Source organism: Anopheles coluzzii, chromosome 2, assembly GCF_943734685.1.
Source record: "Anopheles coluzzii chromosome 2, AcolN3, whole genome shotgun sequence".
Lineage (NCBI taxonomy): Eukaryota > Metazoa > Arthropoda > Insecta > Diptera > Culicidae > Anopheles > Anopheles coluzzii.
Window position 1 is genome coordinate 86818180 of NC_064670.1, and position 26085 is coordinate 86844264.

Consider the following 26085-nt stretch of genomic DNA (forward strand, 5'->3'; position numbering starts at 1 on the left):
TTGCGTAAAAGATCCGGTTTTTTACGCGTGAAAAGAGGGAAAACTATTGTCTGTCCACTTTGTTTTCCCGCGTATACGCATCGTCCGCACTCGGGGTCGGTGGGCTTTTTATGGTTGCTTCAAATTATTTTTACTGTTAATGAACTTTTGATTTGTAAAGCGGTAGTTAAAATTTATTAAATTCACATTCTTTTTTGTCCCCGGTTTGAAAAACTTTTTTTTTGTTGAATGGATGATTTTGTACTAAATTTTCTATTCCCGTTCTTTCTTTTTTTTCTCCATAGGTTTGGTTCCAGAACAGGCGTGCCAAGTGGAAAAAGCGAAAGAAGACCACCAACGTTTTCCGTACACCGGGTAAGCAGGGTTACGATGGCCACAGATAGGCACGATGGGGTGGGAAATTAGTCCTTGCTCTTACACTAGACTCTCTTCTTGTTTTCTCCACTCACCTCCTGTAGGCGCACTATTACCTTCGCACGGATTACCCCCGTTCGGGGCCAACATAACCAACATAGCCATGAGCGAAAGCTTATGCGGCACGTCAATGTTCGGGGGCGATCGATGGGGCGTTGGTGTCAATCCGATGACCGCCGGTAGGTACAGTTATCCGTGAAAAACTATTCGAATCGTTGACTAACGCCTTTTATATGAATAGCTGCGTTTGTCACATGCTTCACTGAAACTAATCCTTCATTTCTCTTTTGTGCGCTTGTTTGCGGCTGCTACTAACAACACCAACTAACTACCAACACACTGCCACCAACTACTAACCAACATCCGTGGGGCTGGCACAGGATTCGGTCAGCTGAACCAATCGTCCTCGCTATCCTCCACGCTCAACACGGGGCTTAACTCGGGCATCAACATATCCTCGGCTATGGGGGCCGGCGGGTATCATAACTATGGACTGAATGCGTTAGGTAATTACGATGGGCAGTCGCCATATTTCGACTATAAAAGAATAAGCTTCATTAAATTACAAATGACAAGCACTTCAATATCCCAATCATGTTGCATCACTGCAAACACACTTTTGTTTATTCCAAGATTTTTATTGGTATTTACATTTTGTCAACATCTTTCAATCATCATTCAGGGTTGTTTTGCACGAAAGTGTTTACTGATGAACTAGTTTGATTGATTGTAAGTAATTCTTGGTCATATTACCAAATTCAACACGCTGCCCAGAAACAGGCTGCCTTTTATGGATTTGTTCTTCAGTAAATAAAAACAAAATTCCTCGTATGTTTTGCCACTCTTCATTTAAAATCATACAGCTCAGTTGAGTAAAAATATAAATCAAGCAAACGGCTTAGCGTATTTCTTCCCTTTATTATGATTCTGTAAGCCAAACATATACCATTTACCTTCGTTTATTCAAACTCTTATGTTATGTAAAACTCTTATGTTCATGTTTTTAAAACAAGTAAAGCCTGCATATTAAATCAAATGCAACATTTGTAGTTAAACCATTAAACTCGACAAATACATCTCATCCTATGTTGCTTAAATAGTCATCTTTGATTTTCATCGAGATACACGTTCCTCATGAAATACTAAGTAATGAACGTAGTTGTATAGTATACCGATATAACAGATTGAGTAAAGAAAGCATAGAACAAAGTACGCAAATATGATTACTTCCTACAAAAAAAAACCATAATTAGAAAAAAAAATATATAATGAATTCACGGAAAAAAAAACTAAATTGTGTAACGCTGTCGAAAACGGGAATCAAAAATAATATTACCCGGAATCAAATTTTACCTAATTTTATTGAGCATCCATTAGCATCCATAATTACATAGGAAGCCAATGCCAAGTCGGGTTTTAACAAAACATCAAAAGCATTTTTTTTTAACAATAACTTCCGTGCGTCTATTTTATCGATTTTAGAGTATTTATTTACGATTTCAGAATAATCGTGTAAAACTCTCATCCACTATTCTCACTTTTCCAAATACTTTAACATGAGCAGGTGACTCGCATATGCAGCTGTAATGCCTAATTCCCGTCCCCAAATTGTCCGTCTGCAAGGTCGCATATATGAAAATAAAACATCAGGTTGTATCGCATCCTAGCTGAAACCTGTCCTTAATGGTCAAATAGAACCTCACCATCAGCAGACCGGTTGATCAGACCCAACCATTACGCCTTGAACAGTGCGCTTTGGCAGCGGTCGTCACGACTTACTGTTGCACGCACGAGCCCATCCGGTATGCGAAACCCATTAACACCTCGCGGAGGTTAGGATAAAAAGCGAACCGAGCGAGAAAAGGAAAAAAAACGGTATCGACACGAAATTATTCATGCTCACAGGGCAACCGACAGCTCGATGGCCGCCGGACGGCGGGGTTCCGCCATTGTGTGCCGCTGTACCACACGAGGACGACTCAGGGTTGTTTTTACCATCGCACGATTTCGATCGTGATGTTTTTGGGCAAGGAGGCCAGGGAATCGAGGATCGGTCCGAGGGACCCGAGGCATCAAATGGAATGTTTTTTTTCGGTCCGGCTGAGTCCGGTTGTTTATTCAAGCGAAAAAAAGGAACGTCCACGTCTGGGTGTTGTTTTTCTTGCTTGCATCCTGAGCCGTCCGGCGGCCTGGTCGGCCGAAATCGGTGGCCCAGGAAGGTGTGAGGAGTAGCCAGTGCACAGTTCTAGCTTTGTTAAACATGGAAATTTGGTTCTCTTTTTTGCCTTTCCCATGCAGGTGATACGATGATGTACCAACATTCGGTTGGCGGTGTAGGCTGCACGGGAGGCTCACCCACGTCCACCCCGCCCAACATAAATGCTTGCTCACCATCCACACCACCGCTAACGAATAGTGGCCAGCAGCCGAATCAGCCTCAGCAGCAGCAACCGCATCAGCAACAGCAGCAACAGCAGCAGCAGCAGCAACAGCAACAGCAAGGTGCCAGTCAGAACGATGCGTCGGCCAATGGTGAAATGGTACGTGGACGCATAATGTTTTATGAGTGTGTGTGTTTTTTTTTAATCACACTATCAAGCAGAATGAATTATGTCCTGGTTCAGACTTTTCTTTTAATTGAAAAAACGTATCGTATGACTTTTGATATAAAAATCCTGAACACTAAACTAAAAAAACAATGAAAAACTAAACGGTTCACAACATTTGGCTATTGAATATTTTACACAAAAAATATTATGGCACTAACACAAGGTTTCAACATTTCTTCTTTAAATAAATAAAATTAAATAAAAAATTTGTTTATTAAAGTTTAAATTCGTTAGTATGCTTTAATGCTAGCTATTGCTTTATCTTTATTTTTAAATTCTTTTTATTTTTTTATTGTTTTTATGTTTATATTTTCGTATGTATTGTATAATTATACATATTTTTGCACATAATTTTGATCGAACACATGAACATCGATTTTAGAGGAGTTTTTTAAAAATAACAAAAATATTAAAGAGAAATCAAACACATTCATAATTAATATTGGCAAGTACATACTCAATTTTCTGTATTTTAAATTGAAAAAAAATATATCGATTCAAAAATGTAAAAAGTGTTAGTTAAAAAGCCACTTTTACCCATGAAAACAACAGCACTTTTTAGAGATTTTTCTTGAATATTTTTTTTTAATTGAACTTTAATCATGTACTCCATTTTAACTAATAAACCATTGCAAATACATCTACATACTAGACAGCAAAGGATTAATACTCTTTTTATCTCAAACCCATACTTTGCAGTCTGGCCCCAATCAGCACGGTATCGGCAACTGTCAGAGCTTGTCGGCCGGTACCCCTGACGGAGATGAGGACGTTTGGCGAGGTCACAGCATAGCAGCCCTCCGACGCAGGGCGTCCGAATTGAATCAAACCATGCCCTCCTACTTGCATGCGCACAATTATGATCACCACAACTCGGTGTATTGACTGCAGCTATTTAAGTGAGCTCGCCAATTGTGCAGCTTTTAAGGTGAAAGCAGCAACCAGTAGCAGTACGGGCAACTAGCAAAAAATGGTGCAACGTAGCAACGGACACGCATCGAATGCCGGAGCAGTATTACGGACCCAGAGTAGGGATCCCGGCCGAATCTCCGTGTGAAGCAGAGATGCAAGATCGTCGGTGTGTCAACGTTTACTTTTATTTCCTTATTTTGTTTTTTTTTTTTGTTTTTTAATTCCATTGCTTCTGTTGTAATAGTCTGTTACGTTTGTCTCTAAGATAGTTGATCCCACTGTTTATTTTCTACCGTCAAGGGATTCCCGATAGCAGAATGGAAATCCGTTGTACTTGTAAATCAAATTTAATGTAAATTTTAGTATCATAGCACCGAGTAGCGATGAACGATCAGGCAATTATTTGAAGAATCTTATAGGATAGACGAACGCAGGAAAAATAGTCTTACCGATGCTTACGGGAGTATCAATCTGTGTGTGTGTGAGAGAGAGATTGCATACTTAGCTGATCGATATTCGCCCAACAACAGAGAGAAACAACACACAATTCAAATTACAATGAAAATGTAACTTATTTACATACTAAAGCAAAGAAGGCCAGCAGTGGAAGTGACCCCTTATTAGACAGACCCACTATTGCATTAATGCACACACATACACACCTCCCTAGTGATCAAGTAAACTATCGAGCCTAAAGAAAGAAAAACAAGAAACAACATCAACAACTGTAAACCAATGTATACGAAAACTCTGCATACTAAAAGCATTAAGAAGCGTGTTGGAACATAATTAAAAAAACAGGAACTACGAAACCACGGATAGAGAGTGCTGCGGAACACATGGAAAATGGAAACAAATTTCCAACATTTCAAGAGACTTGAAAACAAGTATACGATTACACGATATACGATTATAAGAAACATTGCGTAAGGGTAGAAATGCATGCAAAGTGCAGAGAAATTATATTATGAAAAATCTATATATATAAAACCCTCTATATACATACACAAACACACACACATACACTTAATCGGAACGGAAAACGAATGCCTCGATCGCGACGATCTGCTGCGCTGAGATATGCTAGAAGAGAAATAAAAATAGTCACACATCCACATATTGCTTTAAACAAACCATTCTAGTGCGCAAACCAACATAGGAAGACCCGTATGCAACGAATCTGAAATGTAACACAGCTTATTGTAAATAATCGCTACTTCGTTATGGTTATTTCATCGATTATTGCGTTTTGCGAATTGCATCGGCAGCACAAACCATTCCATGTGCTTGAAGGCGCTACAAACCGCATTACGGAAAGGCATTTCTACCTAAGGTAATGTGTATAATGTATTGTACTTTGTTGTAGTTCAGCTAGAAATCTGTAGTCCAGCTAAAACATTATCTACAACACTGTGAATATGCTCTATCTTCCTTCGAAATTATGTTTGCGTAAATTCATCATTAACATTCGAGCATTCGTAACGACAGCAAGAAATCTGTGTTACAGTTCAGATTACTGAATAATTGTACGTTCATCAACAACAACAGCATTAACAATAGTAGCAGCAGCAGAAGTATCAGCAACAGCAGCCGCAGGATCGATGCCAAAAGGGTCAGAAAATATGTATGTTAGTAAAAGTAACTATAGTATTGATATCGAATAAAAAGAAACATTCATTTGATTCAATCTAATGGCAAGCGTTTTTAAATATATAAATTATGTTAATTATGCACCTGGTAAGTGAATTTACGGGACCGTGGGACACTTTTGCGATTCATCGTGAGTCAATGTCATGAATAATGCTGAAAGTGTGCTCGAGACCTAACGTCAGTGCTAACGATAGGATATATCAGCGATCGGCAAAGTGCGGCTCAAAGTTTATAGTTCATAGAACTTTTTAAAAACTTACTATTGAGTTATCTTTTTGGCTCTTGATGAAGAACTCTACGAACATTTTTGTAGAATTTGACTTTTTTGGTCCACAAGTTAGCCGACCTTTGTGATAGATCGATAAAAACGGGGTGGTGCAATCCTGCGATCAAAATCGGAAAGCTTATATTATATTTGAAAATTTGTTTATTTGTATATTTATTGAGTTTTTTCATCGGACATAGAAATGGTCTTAGTGAACTAAGTGCTTACAAGCTAACGTGACATTACGATAAATTTGATTTTCGCACACGTAAGCGCTCACGGAACGCGGACTGGGGCATACTAAAGTCATACACACTATAAACTTTGACTGAAGGCGACACCCGTCACGTTTATCGGATTCGACTGACCGAAAGTGCTACGATAATGTGATTCACGTATTACTTGATTTTGCTGGAATGTATTAGACGGGGCAGACAAATTTCAAAGGGTTGAATTGGGAAGTGACTTCGGACCGTTCCTTGTGAATAACAAAAAACAAAATTGAAGAGTGGCTCCAGAGCTAACAGTAACTATCGACCAGCGAAAATTTAGACGTATGTCACCATGACTCCATGGGAAGATTCTATAAAGAATAGAATCGAGAGAATGTTATAGAAAATATGTTACTGAACGGCTATGCGGAAACTAAAGGAAAAAAATGACTTAATATAAACGTTATTTTGTAAATTGTGTCCAAAATGCTAAAGCTATTACTAGTTTGTTTAGAGTTACGCGCAATTGGATAATTCAATAAGCCAATATTGAAATATCCCTCATGTTGTACATTATCGCACTATTACAAAATTGAAAAATCAACCAAACGCCAGTAACCGTCCAACCATGTGTTGATTCAAATGATTCATAGCAATTGATTGGTACAGTATTTTCACCGGGAAGCAGTATGACAACTGTTTGACGTTTGAGAAATCAGCTTTCTTTCAAGATGGTTGAATGCAAAGAAGAAGAAGAGAAGAGGCCTCCTGTTTTCATGATATATTCAGAGAACAAGAACAAATTGATGTGCCTGTGGGCATTATTTGTTTTGCCAAATTTATATACAACTTTCACACACGTGTACACTCTCTTGTACACCACAATATTCCCCCCCCCCCCCCCCTCCAGAAAAGAACAAAACAACTGCGCACCAAACTGTCAAATGAGCATGTCAATTCATTACCTCGAAAAAGAATCTCAATGATCCAACCTGCCGTTTCTTCAAAAATCGTAGAAATACAAACAAACAACCTTGCTGCACGCAAAGACGAGCAACAAATCACGGTGAAAAACTAATCCTTTCTTGATTAATTCGCTCTGCGTACGTAGTGTAAAGATGAACCGTTTGTTCGGTAAATCGAAACCCAAAGAACCGGGCCCAAGCATCAGTGATTGTATCAGCGGGGTAAGAATCAGATTAGCAGCAGACAGTACCGACCGATGACTCACCGCTCGGGCATTCCCTATCATCCCCTCTCTTACCCATCCAGGTCGATGCACGGGCGGAAGCAATTGAGGGAAAGATCAAAACGTTGGACAATGAGCTGCGCAAATACAAGGACCAGATGGCCAAGATGCGCGAGGGGCCGGCCAAGAACGCCGTCAAGCAGAAGGCGATGCGGGTGCTGAAGCAGCGCAAACAGTACGAAAGCCAGGTAGAGAACCTGCGGAACCAGTCGTTCAACATGGAGCAGGCAAACTTTGCGCACCAGACGCTGAAGGACACGCAGGCAACGGTGAGCGCCATGAAGGACGGCATGAAGTCAATGAAGAAAGAGTTCAAAAAGATCAACATCGAGGAGATCGAGGACATACAGGACGACATGGCGGACATGCTGGAGCAGGCGGACGAAGTGCAGGAAGCGATGGGCCGAACGTACGGCATGCCCGAGCTGGACGATGATGAGCTGCAGGCCGAGCTGGATGCGCTCGGCGACGAAATTGCCCTCGACGACGATGCCAGCTACCTGGACGATGTGGTGAAAGCGCCGGAAGCACCGGACAAGGAACCGGGTGCGGATAGCGTCACCAACAAGGACGGCATACTGGTGGACGAGTTCGGCCTGCCAAAGATTCCTGCCTCCGTCAAAACGACCTAAGCGGCTTTGCCGCAGCATCCCGCCTGTGCGATGGTTCAGCTATTTGAGTGGCCTTCTTCAATTAAACACTCCCTCGTGTATTCGGCATCATCTGCATGGCGTTTGCCTTTAACTTATGTTTAAATACAGCACCCGTAATCAGCCCACGGCATACGAGAAAGCACCACTGTTTTGTAAGTGAACCGTATTTTCTTTACCATATTATATTTTATCGAATGATTTAAAATTGTTCTGTTAACTTAATTTCTATACTTTCTTATGAGCAGCCCTAATAGACGTACAAAAATATCCGAAACAACCAGTCACCTTTCCCCTCTACTCGCTAATTTCGTCTATTACCGGCACATTCTGCAGATCGGAGCATTTGCGGCGCAGCAGATCGATTTGCTCCTTCAGATATCGCTCCTTTGCCGCGGCACGCTGCAGCAAAATTTTAGCCTTCTCCAGCAGCTGACTTTTCTTCTCCAGCTTGTCCCTCAACTCTTCGTCTGCTCCGGTCGCCGGATCAGCGCGGTTCGGTCCGCCGGACCCCGCTGCGCCCGCACACACCTTGCACCGGGTGCACGTGACGCTCGACAGCAGTTCTATTTCCACCTGCTGCACGGACACTTTGTTGAGCGCGTCGGTAAGATTTTGCTGCAACTTTTCGTGCTCCTTCTTCAGCCGATCGTACAGCTCCTTGGCGATCGTTTCATTCGGCGGGTTGGCAAGCGATTCCGCACTAGCCGCTCGTTCGCGATTGCGATGCTCTTTCAGATGCTTGTTCTCGGCCCGAAGCTTCTCGATCATACGCTTCAGGGTGAGTACGGTTTGCTCGAGATTAGCATTCCGCTCCGCTAGGTCGTTCGTGCCGCTTCGCCGGCTGCAACGCACGCAGAGATTCTCGAAATTGATAGACTCTGGACATCCGGCCGTTGCTTTGGCGATTTCTTCCTTCAAAGCGATCACATACCTTGCACAAACACGACAAGGGAAAAAAACGAACGAAAATACAGAACCATTAACCACTAGTAGTTATCAACAGCACGACAATCGAGTACATACATAACGTACGTTTTTCCCTAACGCTCTGGGAAATCCCCAGTAAAACTCGTCTCGTATCAAGCGTTTAATTTAATAACCATCATTCCACCGCCCAGAGCGGATCCGATGATGATAGCAAGATGGAACGTTTGTAAGAATGTAATGATGATTCATTGCACAAACGGCAAACATTCGAATGCAATATTCTAAACTATTGTTAAACAACCAATAAACTCACTCTTCGAGATGCTTGATTTGCCGCTTCAGCCTCTCGGATTCGTCACTCTGCCGCAGCATGTCGTTGTCGAGCTGGAGCTGCAACGTTTTCGCTTCCAGCCGTACATTCTGCGCCTCCATGTTGCAAAGCTTCTCCTGCATCTTTTCCAGCTCATGTGCCACCGTATTGGAACCCTACGTGAAAAAAAATCCGAGTGATTTATAGATAGACCTTAGATATGTGATCCTTCGATCGTGCCCCCTTACCTTTCTATCAAGTTCCATCGCAATAATTCTTCGCTGCTGGGATTCGATGCGGCTCTTGAGCGCTTCAATGATTTCCTTACTGTTTTGCGTGAACATTTGCGTCGTGATCATGCTGGTATCCTCGGATTCCGTACTGTCCGTGCTGCAGTACTGGTCCGGCGAGCCTGACGGTTGGTACTTGTTGTCCAGCAGGGACGCAGGAGCACCCGAACCCGTGCCCGCACTGTTCAACCGTGTCCGATCACGCTCCAGCCGAGCGATCGTCGTTTTGGCGGTGTTGAAGTGAACTTTAAGCTTTTCCAACTCCACCTCCCGCTCCTTCAGCTGTACCTTTAAACGCTCTGCCATCTGCTGCCAGCGCTTCTGCTTGTTCCACAGATCCAACTCGGCCGCCGTTTTTGCGCGCCGATTTTCGTTTATCGCCGTCTGTTTGCGCAGCTCGTCCTTCGTGTCGAGCAGCTCCGTTTCGAGCTGCTGAACGCGACGCGCAAGCTGATCCTCCCTGGGCGTGGACATACGGTCCGCTTTCATCGCAATGACGGGCCGCTTAATCAGTTGGTTCTTGAGCGTCTTCACCAGATCGCGCGACTGCTTCTCGCGCTGCTGTATGCTCACGATCTGGCGCTTGAGTGCTTCGATCTGCGTTTTCAGCACGCGATTGCTGGCCTCGCTGCGATTCAGGTCCGCACTCAGCTGCGACACCTGCTCAGCCGAATGTAGCGACGTATCGTTCATGAAGCTCCGCTGGTCCTCGTGAAACTGCGATAACGTTTCCGTGAGGTCCTGTATGTGGCGGTCCTTCTCTTCAAGCATCTCCTTCAGCTGCTCGATTTCTTGGGCGCTAGCGATTGTTTCGGTAAACTCGCGCAAATCGTGCGTTTCCTTCGTCAGGCGATCGTTCAGCGCTACCAGTTCCATTTCTTTTTCCCGCAGCAACTTTTCGCTCTTTTTTTCGCGCGCATTTGCATCGCGAAGTTGCAGCTGCAGGCGCTTCTGCTCGTTCTCCAGCTCCTGTACGTTGCGTTCGAGCATCTTCACCTGCACATTCAGGTCCTGAATTTCACGCTCCTTTTTCTCGTCAATTTCATAGATGTTCTCAATGATTTTGTCCGTATAGTCGATTGCCCCGGCGTCTGACGACCCGGTGGCCGCCTCGTCCTCGACAGATCTTGGCTTCTCCGGTACACTTTCCTGCAGTGCTTTTAGCCGATTCATATCGTTGAGCTGGGTGGCGATGTTGTCGCATTCCTTCTGCTTCTCGTACAGCTTCTGCTCTAGATCATCGATCGTTTTCTTCAGATTTCTTATTTGAGCCATATTTTCATCATACACTTGCGAGTGCTCACTTCTTTCTGATTTCAACAGCTCCTGATATCTGGACAATGTCGTGTCCTTTTCTAGCAACAAATTCTGCAGCGAACCAATGGTGGTCTAAAAAAGAAAAGGTATGGAAATATTGATTAAGCGCGATCTACACCTCTCCCGGTAAGTTCACTTGAATTCACTCTACTAAACGTACACTAAGAATGCTATCCTCAACGCGATCGTGCTTCGCAACGCTCGGAGACTGCGCTTGTTCTTTTAGCAATGATTCTTTCTCCTCCAAGGATTTTTCGAGCAACTTAATTCTTCCCTGACATTCAGACAGTCGACTTTCGGCTTCTAGTAGAAGCGCACTTCTCGTAGAAGCTAACATCATTGCCTGTTTCAGTTGCGATTCCAGCGATCTCTGGGCTACCGTGTGAACAGTCACAGCGATCTGCTCATTAACGTGCGCACCCGTCTGGCTATGTTCGCTTCTACCATCGAAATCGCTTATCGTATCACCAGATGAGCATCTTCTTGGTCCCTCACCCAGCGTGATTCCCTCAATGATTGGAATCGTGTTGATACATTTGGATGATGTTTCTGAAATGATTTCAAATTCATTAATACAGCAAACGCACTGTGGCCTACACCTGTGCATGTGTACACTACTCACCAACTGCAACCTGCACAGCTTTATCGAAATACTTGTCACGATCTTGGCGCGATCGTTGGGCTTCCTCGCCAAACAGTAACTCCAGCGTATCCCAATGTCTGGTGTAATCGATTTCCTTCATTCTTAGCTGCTTATTTTCCCTCTGCAGCTGATCAACCTGCTCCTGACACAGTATCAGCTGCCTTGTTAAGTACTCACTTTGACTTTCGTATTTAATTAACTGAAAAGTTTTGATTGTTAGTGACAGTGTATATGTTGCATTGCAGGCGTTGAGAAAGCTACCTACATTTATTTTATCCTGTATGTGATTTCCCTCAAGATTCTCCTTCAATTTTGCAAATATTCGTTCGTACTCTTCGTCCCGCATTTGATGCTGATATTTCCTCTGCTCCTCCGTTAGACTCTCGCGCAATTCTAGCGCCTTTGTGTACATCTTTATAAACTCCGGAATGGCAGAGGTCGGTAGGTATGAGTGATGGCCTATCGTTAAGAGCTGCAAGCTTTTCTTCAAAAATCTGTAATTCGCCAGTCATAAAAACGTTGGTAAATAAATGTTTCAACGTTCTCTTTACGTGGCATACACCATCACGTCGTTTACCTTATTTTCAGTTTGTTATCTCTTTGCTCGGCACTAAATTCTTGTCTCTGTTGGTCATGTCGCAGTTTCAGGTTGTCCAATTCTTCCAGTTTCTGAAGAAGCGTTAGTTTCATTTTGCTGTTCTCTAGTTTCAAATTTTCCTCTTGCTCGCGCACTGCAAAACAAAAATCCCTCATTTAATAGTGCTTAATTACACAACTGAACGTCCCTTACCCAACTCCAACTCCTTGTTTGCACGAGCGAGTAAATACTTTTCATTCGATGCGCTTTGCAGATCCACTACGAGATGGCGGAGGCTCACTTCTTCCTCAGAATACTTTGAGATGAGAGATTGCTGCGATCTAATCTGTTCGTTCGATACCTTCAGCAACTCTTCTAAATGGCCACTTTTAACTAGTTCACGTTGTAACTCACGCTCCAACCCATCTAAACGGTCCTTCATTCGCTTGTACTCGTCCTTGGTAACGAACTCTACTGCCAAACTGTTATCAACTATGGATAGTTGATTTAATTTGCTGTAATCGACCTCCAGCAAATGATCCTTATCTACCTCCCGGATGTTCTTCAGGAATATGTTATAAATATTTGTCGCCTCAGATTTCATGCGCATGAGCTCGCTTTCCAATTTTTCAATCTGATCACTGTCAAGCGAATCGAACGAATCGCCTTTGGCTCCATCAATCGCTTCGGGTTGCTTTAACTCGCTACTCCTCGTTGCCAGCTGCAGGCGTAGTTCATGCAGAAGATTAAGGTGCTCGATCTTGATCTGACGCAATGAGTTGTGCAGATTATCATTCTCCGCTTTAAGGAAGTCAACTTTCCTTTGGAGCGTACAGACTCCCGATTCGATGTCCCGCAACCGATCGACCGTCTGCACCAACAGTCGGTCTTTCTCGTTCTCCGATGCATTGGTAATGTGCAGCATTTCGGTGTACAGCTTTTGCGTAACCTGTAGCTCATCCTGCACCGCCAAAAGTCGCTCATTTTCCACCCGCAGCTGTTCATTCTTCTCCATCAAACGGTCAATTTCTACCGCTTTCAGCAACACCTGCTCACTGAAATCAATCTGCTCCGGTTCCAGCCGTTCGATCGATTCCGAATTATCATCCTCGTTGCAGACATTGCCCGAGTCGTTAACGCTCTCGGTCGATTGAATGCTTTTACTTATCCTACCGTTTGCATCTGCATCCACCACTATGGCTAACCGTTCCTTCAACAGCAGCTCACGTTCCCGAGCAGCAGCTAGTAGATCGTTCGGCAACCGCATACCGCTGTGCCAACCCACCGACATCGGCCGTACGCTCAGTACGTTCAGCAGCTTTTCCAACGTATCTCTGTCAATCGTCAGCCGGTCCGACATGGCATCGTACTCGCGGAGCTTTTCCAAAATCTCATGCATTCCTTCGCGTAGATTTTCATTTTCCTCTATTACGGTGATGTATTGTTGCTCTAGCTCCCGGATACGATGGTGGTTAGCGTCCGTTTCCGCGGAGCGCGATGTCCCCTTCGGACGATCCTCGTCAAAGTTCATCTGTAGCTGCCCGACACACTTGTCGCAGTAACTGAAACTGTGCCGAAAAATGCACGCCTTGCAATGTTTCATACTGTCGTACACGTTGTACTGCTTCATGCACTTTTCACAGAACTTTATTGCTTGCACGTCGTCGATAGAAGCAACCAGATCGTCTACATCCGTCACACTTCCCTTGCCAGGAGATTGGGGCAGCGTTTTACCCGTATCGGGGTCTGGCACGTCTGAATTATTAGTTTGTCTCTTTAAATTCTGCGCCAGAGCAGCCAATTGTCGCCTGAAATCAAACAAAACAAACAAATGTTGTGTAACAAGAGTGAACCAGTAAAATGTTACGAAACCAAATTACTTCAAATCGTTTTTCTCCAACTTTAGCTGCAATCTCATCTCTTCGGAAGCGCGCAACTTAAGAGCCAAACGCTCATTCACTTTGGCAATTTTCTTCTGTTTGGCCAATATGGAACTTGTAGCGACTACCTCATCGTCTTCTATGCCCAACCGTTTCCTGAAACGAAAAGTAAAAAAATATGAAATACTTTAAAAAAAGCTCGCCCTCCTTGTCCATACCGTAAAACACCATTTTCTATCGCTATCTCGTTCGCTAGATTGATCTCCGATATTAGCTGACGAATTTGTTTGTCGCGCGAGTTCACCTTTTCCTGCAACCGGTTTACCTTCTTGAGGGCACTGGCCAAACCCTCTTCGCCATTTTCATAGCGTCTCAGTGCCTCAATTGCTTCTACGGCTTGTTTTGATTTCACCCGATTATCATCCTCAACATCGGCCAAGATTTCCTGCATCTCGCGACACCTTTCGTTAGCCTTTTCCAGCTGCATCCGGTACTCCTGGCAGCAGTGGCTTTCCTGACGTTTTTCCTGACTCTCACGCGCCTTCTCCTCGCTGATGCGGTTCATAACCTCCGTCGAGCGATGAATTTCTTTAGAAAGCGTTAATATCTTTTGCTCCAAATCGACAATTATTTCATCCTTCTGCTCGAGACGTTCCGCCATCAGCTTGTACTCCCTCCGTTCTGCCTCAATATCGATACCAGGGAATTGACTCAACAGATCATCGTAACGAATCTTCAGCTCGTTCAACTCTTTTTCCCGTTGATCAATCTGGTACTCCCATTCGGCGACCTGGTTCGTGTGCTCCGTTCTGGTTGTGTTAAGCTGCTCCTGCAAATTTTCCTTCTCGTCACACACGCCCATCAGTTCACCTTCCATTTGTTGCAGCTTTTCGTTCAGTTTACTGTTCAGCTCTTGCTGCTCGCTCCAGCGAGCCTGCAGCTCTTCGTACTGATGCGTTAGCGCCGTAATATTTAGCGTTGCATCGTTTAAGCTCACTTGCAGCCCATTAATCGTGTCGACCTGAAAGTTATTTCGCTTTTCCAAATCGTCAATATCGCGCAAAAGGCGTTTAATGTGCTTGTTCTTCATGCTGATGTTATTGTACAGCTCCTGCTGTCTTTCAATTTCCGACAAAGCATCGGGCGAATCTTCACCCTCACTGCCGCCATGCAGTCCTTCGGCGAGCTTGGCCTGCAGCTTGGCATTCTCTTCCGTGACGTCTTTGAGCTTTGTCCGAAGGGTGTGGCGTTCCAGCTCAAGCTTTTCGATCGTTCTTTTCCATTCCTTCATTCGCTCCTGGCTTCCGAAATCATCTTTTCCCTCCACTAAAGTCTGCTTTAGCTGCCTCACCTTGAATGTCCAGAAAATTGCGGTTATGTTAATTATGGGCGGTGGAAAAGCTTTTTCCCAAGAGCCCCAAACGTACCTGCTCATTGCGAAACCGTAGTGCAACCTGAGCCAAACGGAACAACTTTTTACTGCTTTTGCTATCCAGCTTAACGTCTGTTGATAAATTGGCGATCTCCAGCGCTGCTCCATCCTTTCGCACGTCATCTAAATTATGAGGAGATAGTGACAAAAGGTGCTTCCAATCCATTTTGGAGGAAAATGTGCTTATAACACAGCCGTCAACCTTGAATCCTCCCACAGAACTGTAGATTTTGTATTATTTTTACGATAAATACATTTGTTTTTGTTTGCGTTGCCATGGAAACCGCTCCGTTGCTACAACCAACAATCTCACATGGTGTACACACCACGGCATCCGGCAGCATGCGCTTTAAAAAAAATTAAATCTCCGACGTGCATAGAGGCCATCCATAAAAGACGTAACGCGTGCAGGGGATTTTGTTTTCTTTTGTTTATTTTTATAGAGACTTTGAGCCGACTGGCCTCATTTGCCTCTTTTAATCAGTTATTTATTTTAAATAAATTAATTTATCAGTAATTTATTTTAAATTCTATCATTAAAATCTAATAATCTTCTTTACAAGCCATTTGTGGCTTGCAATGACCTTATAACGAGTAGTCTCGATTTATTTAAAGCTATCCGTGGATTTTATTTAAAATGTGTATCCAGTTCATATGTGGTTTTGGTTAAAGTGCTTTATAAAGGCAAGTTTTATGAAGGAATTTTAAGAGCTTTCGCTGGCAATGGCTTTCTGGCGAGAGGATATTGTCGATACTGGTGTCCAATTTGCAGCTGATGCGTTCCGCAGTATATCCATAACATTCGGTTAAGCTATGGCGGACCTCTCTGGTCTTGGTGTGATGGATGGTCTCTCCGTGATGGTGTTGTGGTCTTGATGGTTCTCAGGAAAGAGCGGTCGCTGCTAACCCAACAACTATTCAAGCTCATAAACCCAATAACCAGTCATAAACGAATGGTGGAACGGTCCATTTGGGGTTTGAACCCATGACGGGCATGTTGTTAAGTCGTACGATTTGAGGACTGTACTACGAGACCGGCTAGTATTTTCTACCTAATGAATAAATATGTATGACTATGTTTAATGGTAAAGCAACATTGTTTAGAATTGGGTAGCTCCAAACGATGGAAAAACAACGAAAAACCTCGATCGGTCCCGTGACTAGAAATTTCGTATAATTTTACAGCCAGACCTTGACCGACAACGGTTGTTGAGCCAAGGAAGAAGAAAAATACTTGCACAATGCAATGAACTGAATCATTGGTCTAACGATTGTACCCTGAAAATGACCTTGAATGTGGAATCACATGTAAAGTTTTGATAACCAGTACATTTGCAGTCTACATCTAGAACGGTAGCGGAGTTTTTATTCCTCATAGAACACTGATTTTTTTACATGTCATGTCATGAACATGATTCATTCCTGATTTGAATCAATATACGAGTATGACCTGCAATTAAATCGTGTACCAAATTATTTTTATTCCAAAATCAAATTCATCGCTTCATTTGCATATTGACCTTTATAAAGAGCTTCCCTGCACTATTTATGACATTTCTACCTCGTTGGGTTGAAATTTAAGCTTAATAAGGATCGTATTCGGTGTGGTGATATCGGCTACCATTATTTCTTGACCATCCTTCAGTCCGAGCTCGCTGAGTGACATCGTTAGATTTCCCTTCGTTGCCTCCTCAATGCTTTTGACTGTACCCATGTACAGGGTTTTGTTTTTCCCTTCCAGCACGGCGGTCAGTCCTGGACTTTTCATTTGAAACTCAGGGTTTTCGCACAACAGCTGAATCAGATCCTGCAGCGTCATTCCATTAGGATCCTTGATGTCCACCGGTCTCGGCACCTGGCTACATGCCAAGCAATCGGACCGCTTTTCCGCTTCGTACGTATAGGTGTAGATGCCATCCACGTCATTGAACACCATGTAATTGTTCGACGGTTCACAGCAGCTGGAAGCAATCTTGAACACCTCCGTGGCACAGGCGGCCGCAATTACCGCATTGGTGCTGGCCACGGCCGGGATAATATTTTTCAACACGCCCTGCACGAGCCGGTATGATAATCCGGTGATGTTGAAACTGTTGGCTCGTTCCTGCGCTTTCTCGTACACCCAGGAGACGTGCTGCGGATCGTCACCATCGAGGGCAACATCTACCCCGAAGGGAGTTTCCTTCGGCCACTGGATAATCTTCACGTACTCGATGCAGTGTTCCGGCAGCCGGGGTGTGTTGGCGATGGTGCAAAGTGGATAATTCACTTGCGGTGGAAACAGATCCAGGGTGCAGTCGATGCACGCCGTCATGCCGGGTAGGATCACACGTGCGTTTCCCTTAAATCCTTCGGTTCCCCCATCGATGAAGGGAATGATGGATGTTTCATCGACCGAGCCGTCTTCTTCGTACTCCAGCATCGATATCATCATCCCGTTGATCCACCGGCGAGCTACGATCGAATCCAGCCCGCAAACAATTATGTGAAACTGCCGATAGAACGCAGAATCAAAGTCCTGAATTTTGCAAAAGTGAGGCGTCACAACGCACCCCGGCACCCGGCCACTGATGAATGCGGCCGCACATTGTGCCTTCGATTTGCCGATGTCCGTCCTTCGAAACAGAAACTGCCGGTTCAGATTGGAAAGCTCGATCGTATCCATATCGATTACGTGAATATCACGGATACCCATCAGAGCCAGATCCTTCAACAGTTCGCATCCCAGACCTCCAGCACCTTCAATCGAACAATTTAGCTTGAGTAAAATTTTCGAAAAACACGCGCCAGCCTCCGCGAGTATGCACTTACCAATGACGAGAATTTTGCAAGTGTTGAGCAAAAACTCGAGCGTTTCGGACGAGGCAACAAAGTATGGGTGACAAAGCGGGCCAGACCTTTCGAGGATTTTCCGCAAATGGTTCCAGCGTTTGCTCAAATGATCGTTGTTCGGCGAAGCGACTTCCATGGTAGCAGACAATTACTTTACTTTTTATGTGTTAGCCGCTCTCTAGAATTTATATTTCCGCAAATCTAGAAGTACATAGATGGTGATGTAAACGATTCCCTTTGGCGCTGAAACAACTTACTCGGCGTAATGTTTTTGGTGGATGCTCCAATTGACCACTTCAGAAAAGTCGAGATTGGCCGATTGTTGCTAAATAAGCGAGAATTAGCATAACAAAATGCTAGCAAAAGTCAAATTTCTGCACCAATCCAGTCCACGCACAACAATTATTTACTTTTGCCGGTGGGTCGAAAACAAAAAAACGTCAAACCCGGGGCCAGGCGCAGAGTGGCCAGATTATTTTTGCGGTTTTCGGTAGGCGCATCAAAATTTTATCGGTAGTTTTCGGTAGGAGTTTAAGATTATTTCGGTAGTTTTCGGTAGGCTTTAAAGTGTTGAGCGGGGGGGGGGGGGGTTGTCAGAGATGCAAGCTAATCTGTCCCATGAAGAGCAGCACGAGAAAATAACATCTTTACATGATTATTTACATGTGCCGGGTTACATTCGGCCTCAGCACAATTTTTCGATCGAAAAAATTCGATCGATCCGGCTGTCATTTTGGTGTCATTTGACACTCATTTCGCCGCCAAGGTGTTCATTTTACTGGTCTTTTTGAAAACTGGTATACCATGACACTCACGAGCAAAATGAACTATGCAACAAAAATAATCAAAACTACTTTATCTTTTTTATGGCTCATAGAAAAATTCTGAAAAATTTATACAATACGTGTAACATACAATTCTCAAAGCTTTTGGAGCCATTTGGCTGTGAAAATTTTGTAAAGTACTGAAAAAAATATTTTTCACATTTTGTAATTATTTTCAAAAAAATCCTGCCAACTTTGAAAAGCTATAACTAAAAAACGATAGCGAGTTGAACCAATCTATGCACAGTTATAGAAACTGCATTAGTTTTTTTAATTTTCATCAGAATATTGCATCAATATTGGATTACGCATTCAAAAGTTATAAGCTTCCAAAGTTGCTGGCTACCCGGGTAGCCCGGTTGCCTGGAATAGGGGTATTGAAAAATTTAATTCTAAAAAACAGTTTAATTACACTCAAAAAATTCTACGAAAAATTTCAGTGAAAGATGGCTGTGGATTACACACATATTCCAAATTTCAAGTCAATCGGATTCCTAGAATTAGAGAAATGAGCAATCAAAATCGATTTGGCTACCCGGTTAGCCGGTTGCCTGGAATAGGGTTAATCCACCTTGATCGCGCAATGACGTTTATAATCTAAACTTAAGCTAGGTTTATACGTGCATGTTTACAATTTGAAAGCTTTCAATTTTGAATACCACCGTTGGACGAACTTGCAAAAAAGGACAAACAAACCACATATTTAATCCTATAACAAATTTTACAAAAAGGTTCTCATTTTCAATCTCTCACTATAGAGCGTTACTTTTTCACTCTATAGTGAGACGATGTTGCTTAGTGAGTTGATGATAGGTGCGGATAGCTTGGATGATTTTTTTACCTTGTTGGTTCCTTGCACACTTCCCTACCCGCAAATTTCCGTTAAATGCCTTCTAATCGCCTTGTAATCGCCGGCGAATTGAAGGCGATCAGCAGTGCATTTAGCAGTAATTAAATGCCTTTGAAATATGTCAATGAAAAATTTCGCTTTTAATTTGAAACTTGAAATTGCAACTGTCAAAAGAAAACCTTACAAGCGTCTTCAGCACTGCACTGTTGTAGTGTTCCCAGATATGAGCGTGAGATTCGATAGCACGATTTACGTGTTATGTTCTCTTGCGTTAAGCTCTGAGCTATTTCACTTTATTAAAGATGGTCTGCATTATTCCATTGTTAAAGACCAACCCGTTGAAAGGTGTTATTATATCAAACTCATTTCGATAACTCTAATAAAAGGAGAAATGAGATACATATTTCTCCCATCCTGACAATGAAGGGTGAACATAGTGTAAATATTATGTTTTTTTAAAGGTACTATTTTAATTTTGCTTCACTTAATTTTTATTTATATTAATTATAGCAAGAAAAAAATAATTTTAAAAACACAGAAAAAAGATTATAAAAATCAAGATTTGAACACACGCTTTCTCGGTTCTGAACCAAAGGCGTTGTCACTGCTCTATTTGACAGTTACAATAGTAAGGGTGCAAAACCAGTATATAAACAAGCTAAGATGGCGGCAAGCTATCTGATCTCGTTGAATCAAAATGTTGAAACATTTCAAAGAGAACCCGTTACAACCGTGAAAGTTTCGGTTGAAATCTTCATTCGCCTTCTAAGGTGACTACCCAAGTGCCACAAATCCACTAAACGACCACTAAACGGCTTCTAAACGACTCAAGTTCTCTACGTAAACGGAATATAGAAAGATTTCGTTTAGCAGACGGCAAACGACTCATGCATTCTAAAAATAGCAAAAAAGCTGATGGCGTTATCTGTTGGTGGGATACCCCAACCAGTGGAGCTTCATTGCTTGAAGGAGAGTTTTCTCATTTCCTCTGTACTGTTGTATGGTTTCGCATTGAAGTTATGCATCGCTAGAACTAGAACGGCGATACAATTGTTTAAATACTAAACTCCAATGGAAACCACCAGCACTGAAAAGCAAGTGAGATTTGAGTAATGGTCGTTGGTGTTGATACCCACGTATTTGACTACACGACTATTTATATAGACTATTGCTCAGAAAGTTAGAAGGCTATATAGGTCATAATAAGAAGAAACTTGTCGAAACACATTGCAAGAAAAGGATAGCAATATAATGCTTAGTTTTTAATACGCCATCTATTGATCAAACCAATGAAGCTGTGGAGCTTTCATTTTTTTCTATGGATATTCAATTTTCCAGTCGTTTAAGCTTAATCTGTGGCGCTTGGGTAAGGCCTTAAATGCCTTCTGATTGCCTTCAAAGCCGTTTAATGCTGGTAGGGTTCGGTGCACATAGCGATTCATCGATGTAGGCGTTGGACAAAAAACGACAACCATGGTTTTGTCCAACTAACAGACGAAAATTGCCCAAACGTATGTGAAGTTGTGTAATATTTATGAAGTGATCTAAATAACATAAAGATTAAATAAATACAGGTAAGCTTAAAATGAATTGCAGCAGCTTCCGTGATATGGTACGGGTAACCAGTGGATCGCACGCACCCGCCAGACTGATATCGTTATTGGCCGCCTGGTGTACTGTTGTTGTCCGGATTAATTCAGGACGACACCAAAATATTCAAGACCTTACATGAAGCAGTCTCATTTCAAATGCTCAATCACTGCGTCACCTTACTTACTTACTTATCCGGCGCTACAACCGCTTTGCGGTCTTGGCCTGCCTCAGGAGTGTCCGAAACCGCTCACGGTCTCGCGCCTTCGTCTGCCAGTCCGTTATCCCGGCCTTAATTGCGGACGCCTCCACGCCATCTTGCCACCTCAATTTGGGCCTACCAAACTACACTGCGTCACCTATTTGCCCTTATATTGGTGGAGGAAATGTCACATTATCCTCTCTTATTGTAGAACGCAAACGTGAATCACTTTTGTGAAGATTTACACTCAAACATCAAAATCAAAAATCAATACCAGTACACCGTCGAAGACTCCGAACAGAATCAGATACTGCGAGCTTTCGAGAACCTCAAAGCGCTGCGACTCATTGATTAATATCTGTGCGAAATGAAGCCGCAGAAGGCGCTGACGATATTTCCGACCATGCTGCATTTAGACGACTTTGTGCAGATACTGCCAGACTTGCTACAATGCGCCTTATTCGCAGCCGAAATACTTTCCCTGGTGGACGCGGAGCACTCTTATGCTATCGATGAGCTGGACAACATATTAGTAAACGTGAACCGATTGAACAACGAACAAGGAACGGAGTGCGATGAAATTACCGCAGCAGTGGTCAGCTACGATTTGACAGAACAATCCAGCGGAGAGGAGACACACAATGGACAGGTTTTTTCCTTGATTGACCTGGTGGCATCGGAAATCCGGTTATGCTCGAAACTATTCTTGCATTCAATCGAAAATTGCAATCGCAGTGGCATCGAGTGGAATTGCTACGCTGTCTGCTAACCATGGAAAGCACGCTGAAACATTCAAGCTATCGCTCACCTTGAACGCTCACAGTTCCTATAATATCCGTGTACAGTAAAGGTCTGCAGCAGTGTATTCGGCGGAGCATGATTTGGGGCAAATTTAGGGTATTGCGTTTGCGGGAAAACATGCGTGTGCAGACAGCCCAGACTGTTCAACATGCTGAAGAGCGGAAAGAGTTCGAGAATTTCTGCTCTGCATCGGCGAGAGTCCAAGGTGTTATAAATGACAAGGTGAAGTTGTTCAGAGCAAAATGACATTTCTCGACTTGACATTTCTCTTCCGGGGGCTCCGGTATAAAAATCGGGGAGGGCTGGTGCGGGGTAATGAAATTTGTATGCAGAGAATGACAGATGTCCCCCACAATGTCGCCCAGCAAAAGCGATAAAAATCAACCTTCTAAATACATTATCCTTGCGAGAGTCATACGACGTACGGCATAAGACATTCTCGGGGTCCGGTAAGGCATATGTCAAGATACCACGGGACTCTTTATATTACAGGTGTCCCCCGAGATACGACTGTATTTGGGACCGAAAAAAATGTCACAAAGCAAGGCGTATGTCGAATATCTATGAATATAAAGTTTATAACCGAAGTTGAAGAGTTGGAATCTATGATATCGTGTATTTTATTTAAAATAATGTTCGATAATGTAATAATTATATTTTAAAAACCGTACACAATATAGATATTCAAGATAGGGTAGTTTTGGAATCTTTGGAAATGTGTGTATAACGGTTATCAGCCCAGGTATTCAAAAAAAAATACATCAATTTCTTGCAAATGACAACTTTTAACTGTCAAAATCAAAATCGTCGTATCTGCGAATCGTCGTAACTCGAGGGGGTCGTAACTCGGGGGACGCCTGTACTTGGAACATCTGATCCGAAAGGTTACGTAAATTTATCGCAAACAATGTGAATTTTGATACATAAATTATGTATTTCAAGTGGTATACGATCCACAATATAATCTATAAAATATTAAATAAAAGAATTAAGAAATCATAAATCAATATACTGCAATATATGTTATAAATAATATAAGCACACAGAAAAAACATCTTTCACAAAGGATCCAAAAACAAAATGGTTTATTGAAGTGCAATTCTTACATGCCCTCGAATAAACGTTGCGTAGCCCTGTAACCGGGCCGTTTTAACTACCCAAGCGCCACAGATTAAGCTTAAACGACTGGAAAATTGAATATCCATAGAAAAAAAAAAGAAAGCTCCACAGCTTCATTGGTTTGATCAATAGATGGCGTATCACAACTCATCATTATATTGCTATCCTTTTCTTGCAATGTGTTTCGACAAGTTTCATCTTATCATGACCTATATAGCCTTCTAACTTTCCGAGCAAAAATCTATATGAATGGTCGTGTGGTCAGATACGTGGGTATCAACACCAACGACCATTACTCAAATCTCACTTGCTTCAGTGCTGGTGGTTTTCATTGGAGTTTAGTATTTAAACAATCATATCGCCGTTCTAGTTCTAGCGATGCATAACTTCAATGCGAAACCATACAACAGTACAGAGGAAATGAGAAAGCTCTCCTCCAAGCGATGAAGTTCCACTGGTTGGGGTATCCCACCAACAGAGAGCGCCACCAGCTTTTTTGCTATTTTTAGAATGCATGAGTCGTTTGCCGTCTGCTAAACGAAGTCTTTCTATATTCCGTTTAGGTAGAGAACTTGAGTCGTTTAGAAGCCGTTTAGTGGTCGTTTAGTGGATTTGTGGCACTTGGGTAGTGTCTCTAAAACCAGCAATAATTGTCACAGTTTATAAGGGTTACTAATGGACATTATTTTGTTATTTATTAAAATTCAACCGACGGTATGTGGGTATGGTCGATTGCATCGGTGTGTGTGTGTGTAGTAGTGGTGAGCCATGATCCGGAGTCGGGTCCGAGCCAGTCGAAATCGAATCCGACCCGTGGGTGCAGCGGGTACGCTATATCGGTGTCGGAATCAAAAGGAACCTGCGGGTGCAACAAATTTTGATCGCCACGAATGTTCTGTAGGTGTGAGAAAGCATAAGGCAGCGGTCTAATGTTGTTGCGCGCAACATTGTTGCTCGGAAACATATCGCTGAGGTGGTCTATGAATGTTGCTGACAACATTTAGCTTTGACATTGTTTAGCGTTAAAGATTAGTCAATTAACAGCTCAGAGTTTATTTTTTTATCATTCACTTGTTGAATATAGAGTTTAAAAAATAATATATACACCGAAAAATTTATTATAAATGCTTAAAATCCAAATTTAGCGGATGTCAACAAAACGCAAACTGCTGCTGTGTCATTTCATACACCCGATAAATAAGTAACCCGATAATAGGGACCCAGGTAAATAGAAAATGTTGCCAGACAAAAAATCAAATTGGTTTCAATTTGGCCGGCAACAAAGTTGCGCTACCTGTCAAAATCCATACATTTTGCCAGCAACAATGTTGCGCGCAACAAGATTAGACCAGTGCCTAAGCGATTCCGACCCGTGTGTACAGCCTGTTCGGGTCGAGTATTGAACCTACTTTGACCCGACCCGAACTCGCTGCACCAACAGGTCGATGTCGCTGATGCTTACTTGCACCCACCGGATTCGTTGTACCTACTGAACCTACTTATACATCTCGGGTCGACCCGAACGACTCCGGGTCGCATACGGATGGCTTCCGGTAGGTTCGGGGCGACCCTCCCATCACTGGTGTGCAGTGATGTGATCTTTGGATCGCACCTACGACTCCGATCCCACTCCGGCTATTGTTAGTCTGATTCCGACACCAGCAAAATCCGAACCAATAGTTCCGCCCAGAGCAGTCCGGAGTCACCCGGAGTCGTTCGGAATCGGAGTCATCCGGAGTCGTTTGGAGTCGTTTGAAGTCGGGAGTCAACAGGAGTCGGAGTCATTCGGAATCGTCCAGAGTCGACCGGAGTAGGTCGGAGTCAACAGGAGCCGTCCGGTGCAATGTGATTGTGATCAAGCATTTCATTTCGTTGTATTTTTTGGTTTTCACTTTGCCCGCGCATTTTGTGTACAGGCCTTTGTTTCGAGGGATGACTCCGACCCTAACATATACAGGACGACTCCAGCCGATTCCGACTCCTAACGACTCCGAACAACTCAGGATGACTCCGAAAAACTCCAGATGACTCCCTCTCCGAACGACTCCAGAGGACTCCGGGAGATTCCGACCGATTCCGGATGATTCCGGGAGATTCCGGACGATTCCAAACGACTCGGGATAATTCTGGGAGGATCTACCTTCTGGAGTCGATTCCGAAATTATCGGAGTTGGATTGGAGTGGAATCCGGATTTGTGCCAACTTTACCCATCACTAGAAGTGTGTAGTACCCTGTACGAGAGCCGCATTTGATTACCCAAAAATAATACATAAACTAAAAAACCTAAACTAATTTCGATTTGTATTAGTAACGGGACTGGAATAGTTTCAAAACATAATAGATGAGTGTATGAGATTACCGCACAGATCTCGAGTGTATGAGATTACCGCACAGATCTGAAAAAGATCTCGTAAATTATTTAGATTTAGTTTGATCGGTATGTTGATGTTATTACATTTTTCTGGTCTATATTGGGCAAGACGCTGGACACAGAACAAATCAACAAACAGAAATATTAAAAATAAA

General features: G+C 43.0%; 4 protein-coding genes across 10 annotated transcripts in view; 2 read left to right on the forward strand and 2 right to left on the reverse strand.

Moving 5' to 3' along the window:
* Nucleotides 1-4719, forward strand: part of LOC120950680 (homeobox protein orthopedia) — a 36380-nt gene extending 31661 nt beyond the window's left edge. For 5 of the 6 annotated variants that reach the window (XM_040368930.2, XM_040368928.2, XM_040368929.2 and 2 more), the window contains 5 exons: nt 285-354; nt 459-593; nt 795-920; nt 2713-2954; nt 3723-4719. In XM_040368930.2, coding sequence (XP_040224864.2) covers nt 285-354; nt 459-593; nt 795-920; nt 2713-2954; nt 3723-3908 — 759 coding nt within the window. In that variant the 3' untranslated portion in view covers nt 3909-4719. The remainder of the gene's footprint in view (nt 1-284; nt 355-458; nt 594-794; nt 921-2712; nt 2955-3722) is intronic. The other variant, XM_040368933.2, reaches the window with a different exon arrangement.
* A 2327-nt stretch (nt 4720-7046) lies between these two features.
* Nucleotides 7047-8186, forward strand: LOC120950382 (charged multivesicular body protein 5). The gene is made up of 2 exons (XM_040368368.2): nt 7047-7249; nt 7335-8186. The coding sequence occupies exons 1-2, from the start codon at nt 7181-7183 to the stop codon at nt 7941-7943; spliced, it is 678 nt and encodes a 225-aa protein (XP_040224302.1). The 5' UTR covers nt 7047-7180; the 3' UTR covers nt 7944-8186.
* On the reverse strand, nt 8080-15547 carry LOC120950381 (centrosomal protein cep290). The gene is made up of 11 exons (XM_040368366.2): nt 15336-15547; nt 14127-15259; nt 13909-14064; nt 12242-13836; nt 12029-12182; nt 11717-11945; nt 11431-11650; nt 10969-11357; nt 9450-10880; nt 9205-9377; nt 8080-8895 (listed from the first exon to the last, which is right to left on the reverse strand). The coding sequence occupies exons 1-11, from the start codon at nt 15504-15506 to the stop codon at nt 8259-8261; spliced, it is 6288 nt and encodes a 2095-aa protein (XP_040224300.2). The 5' UTR covers nt 15507-15547; the 3' UTR covers nt 8080-8258.
* Nucleotides 15548-16739: 1192 nt separating this feature from the next.
* LOC120951241 (nedd8-activating enzyme E1 catalytic subunit) lies at nt 16740-18748 on the reverse strand. 2 transcript variants are annotated; one of them, XM_040369832.2, is made up of 3 exons: nt 18430-18748; nt 18152-18373; nt 16740-18079 (listed from the first exon to the last, which is right to left on the reverse strand). In XM_040369832.2, the coding sequence occupies exons 2-3, from the start codon at nt 18306-18308 to the stop codon at nt 16887-16889; spliced, it is 1350 nt and encodes a 449-aa protein (XP_040225766.2). In that variant the 5' UTR covers nt 18309-18373; nt 18430-18748; the 3' UTR covers nt 16740-16886. The 2 variants fall into 2 exon arrangements, with proteins under 2 accessions (XP_040225766.2, XP_040225767.2); XM_040369833.2 differs by having other exon boundaries at nt 18426-18748.
* Between the last annotated feature and the right edge of the window lie 7337 nt (nt 18749-26085).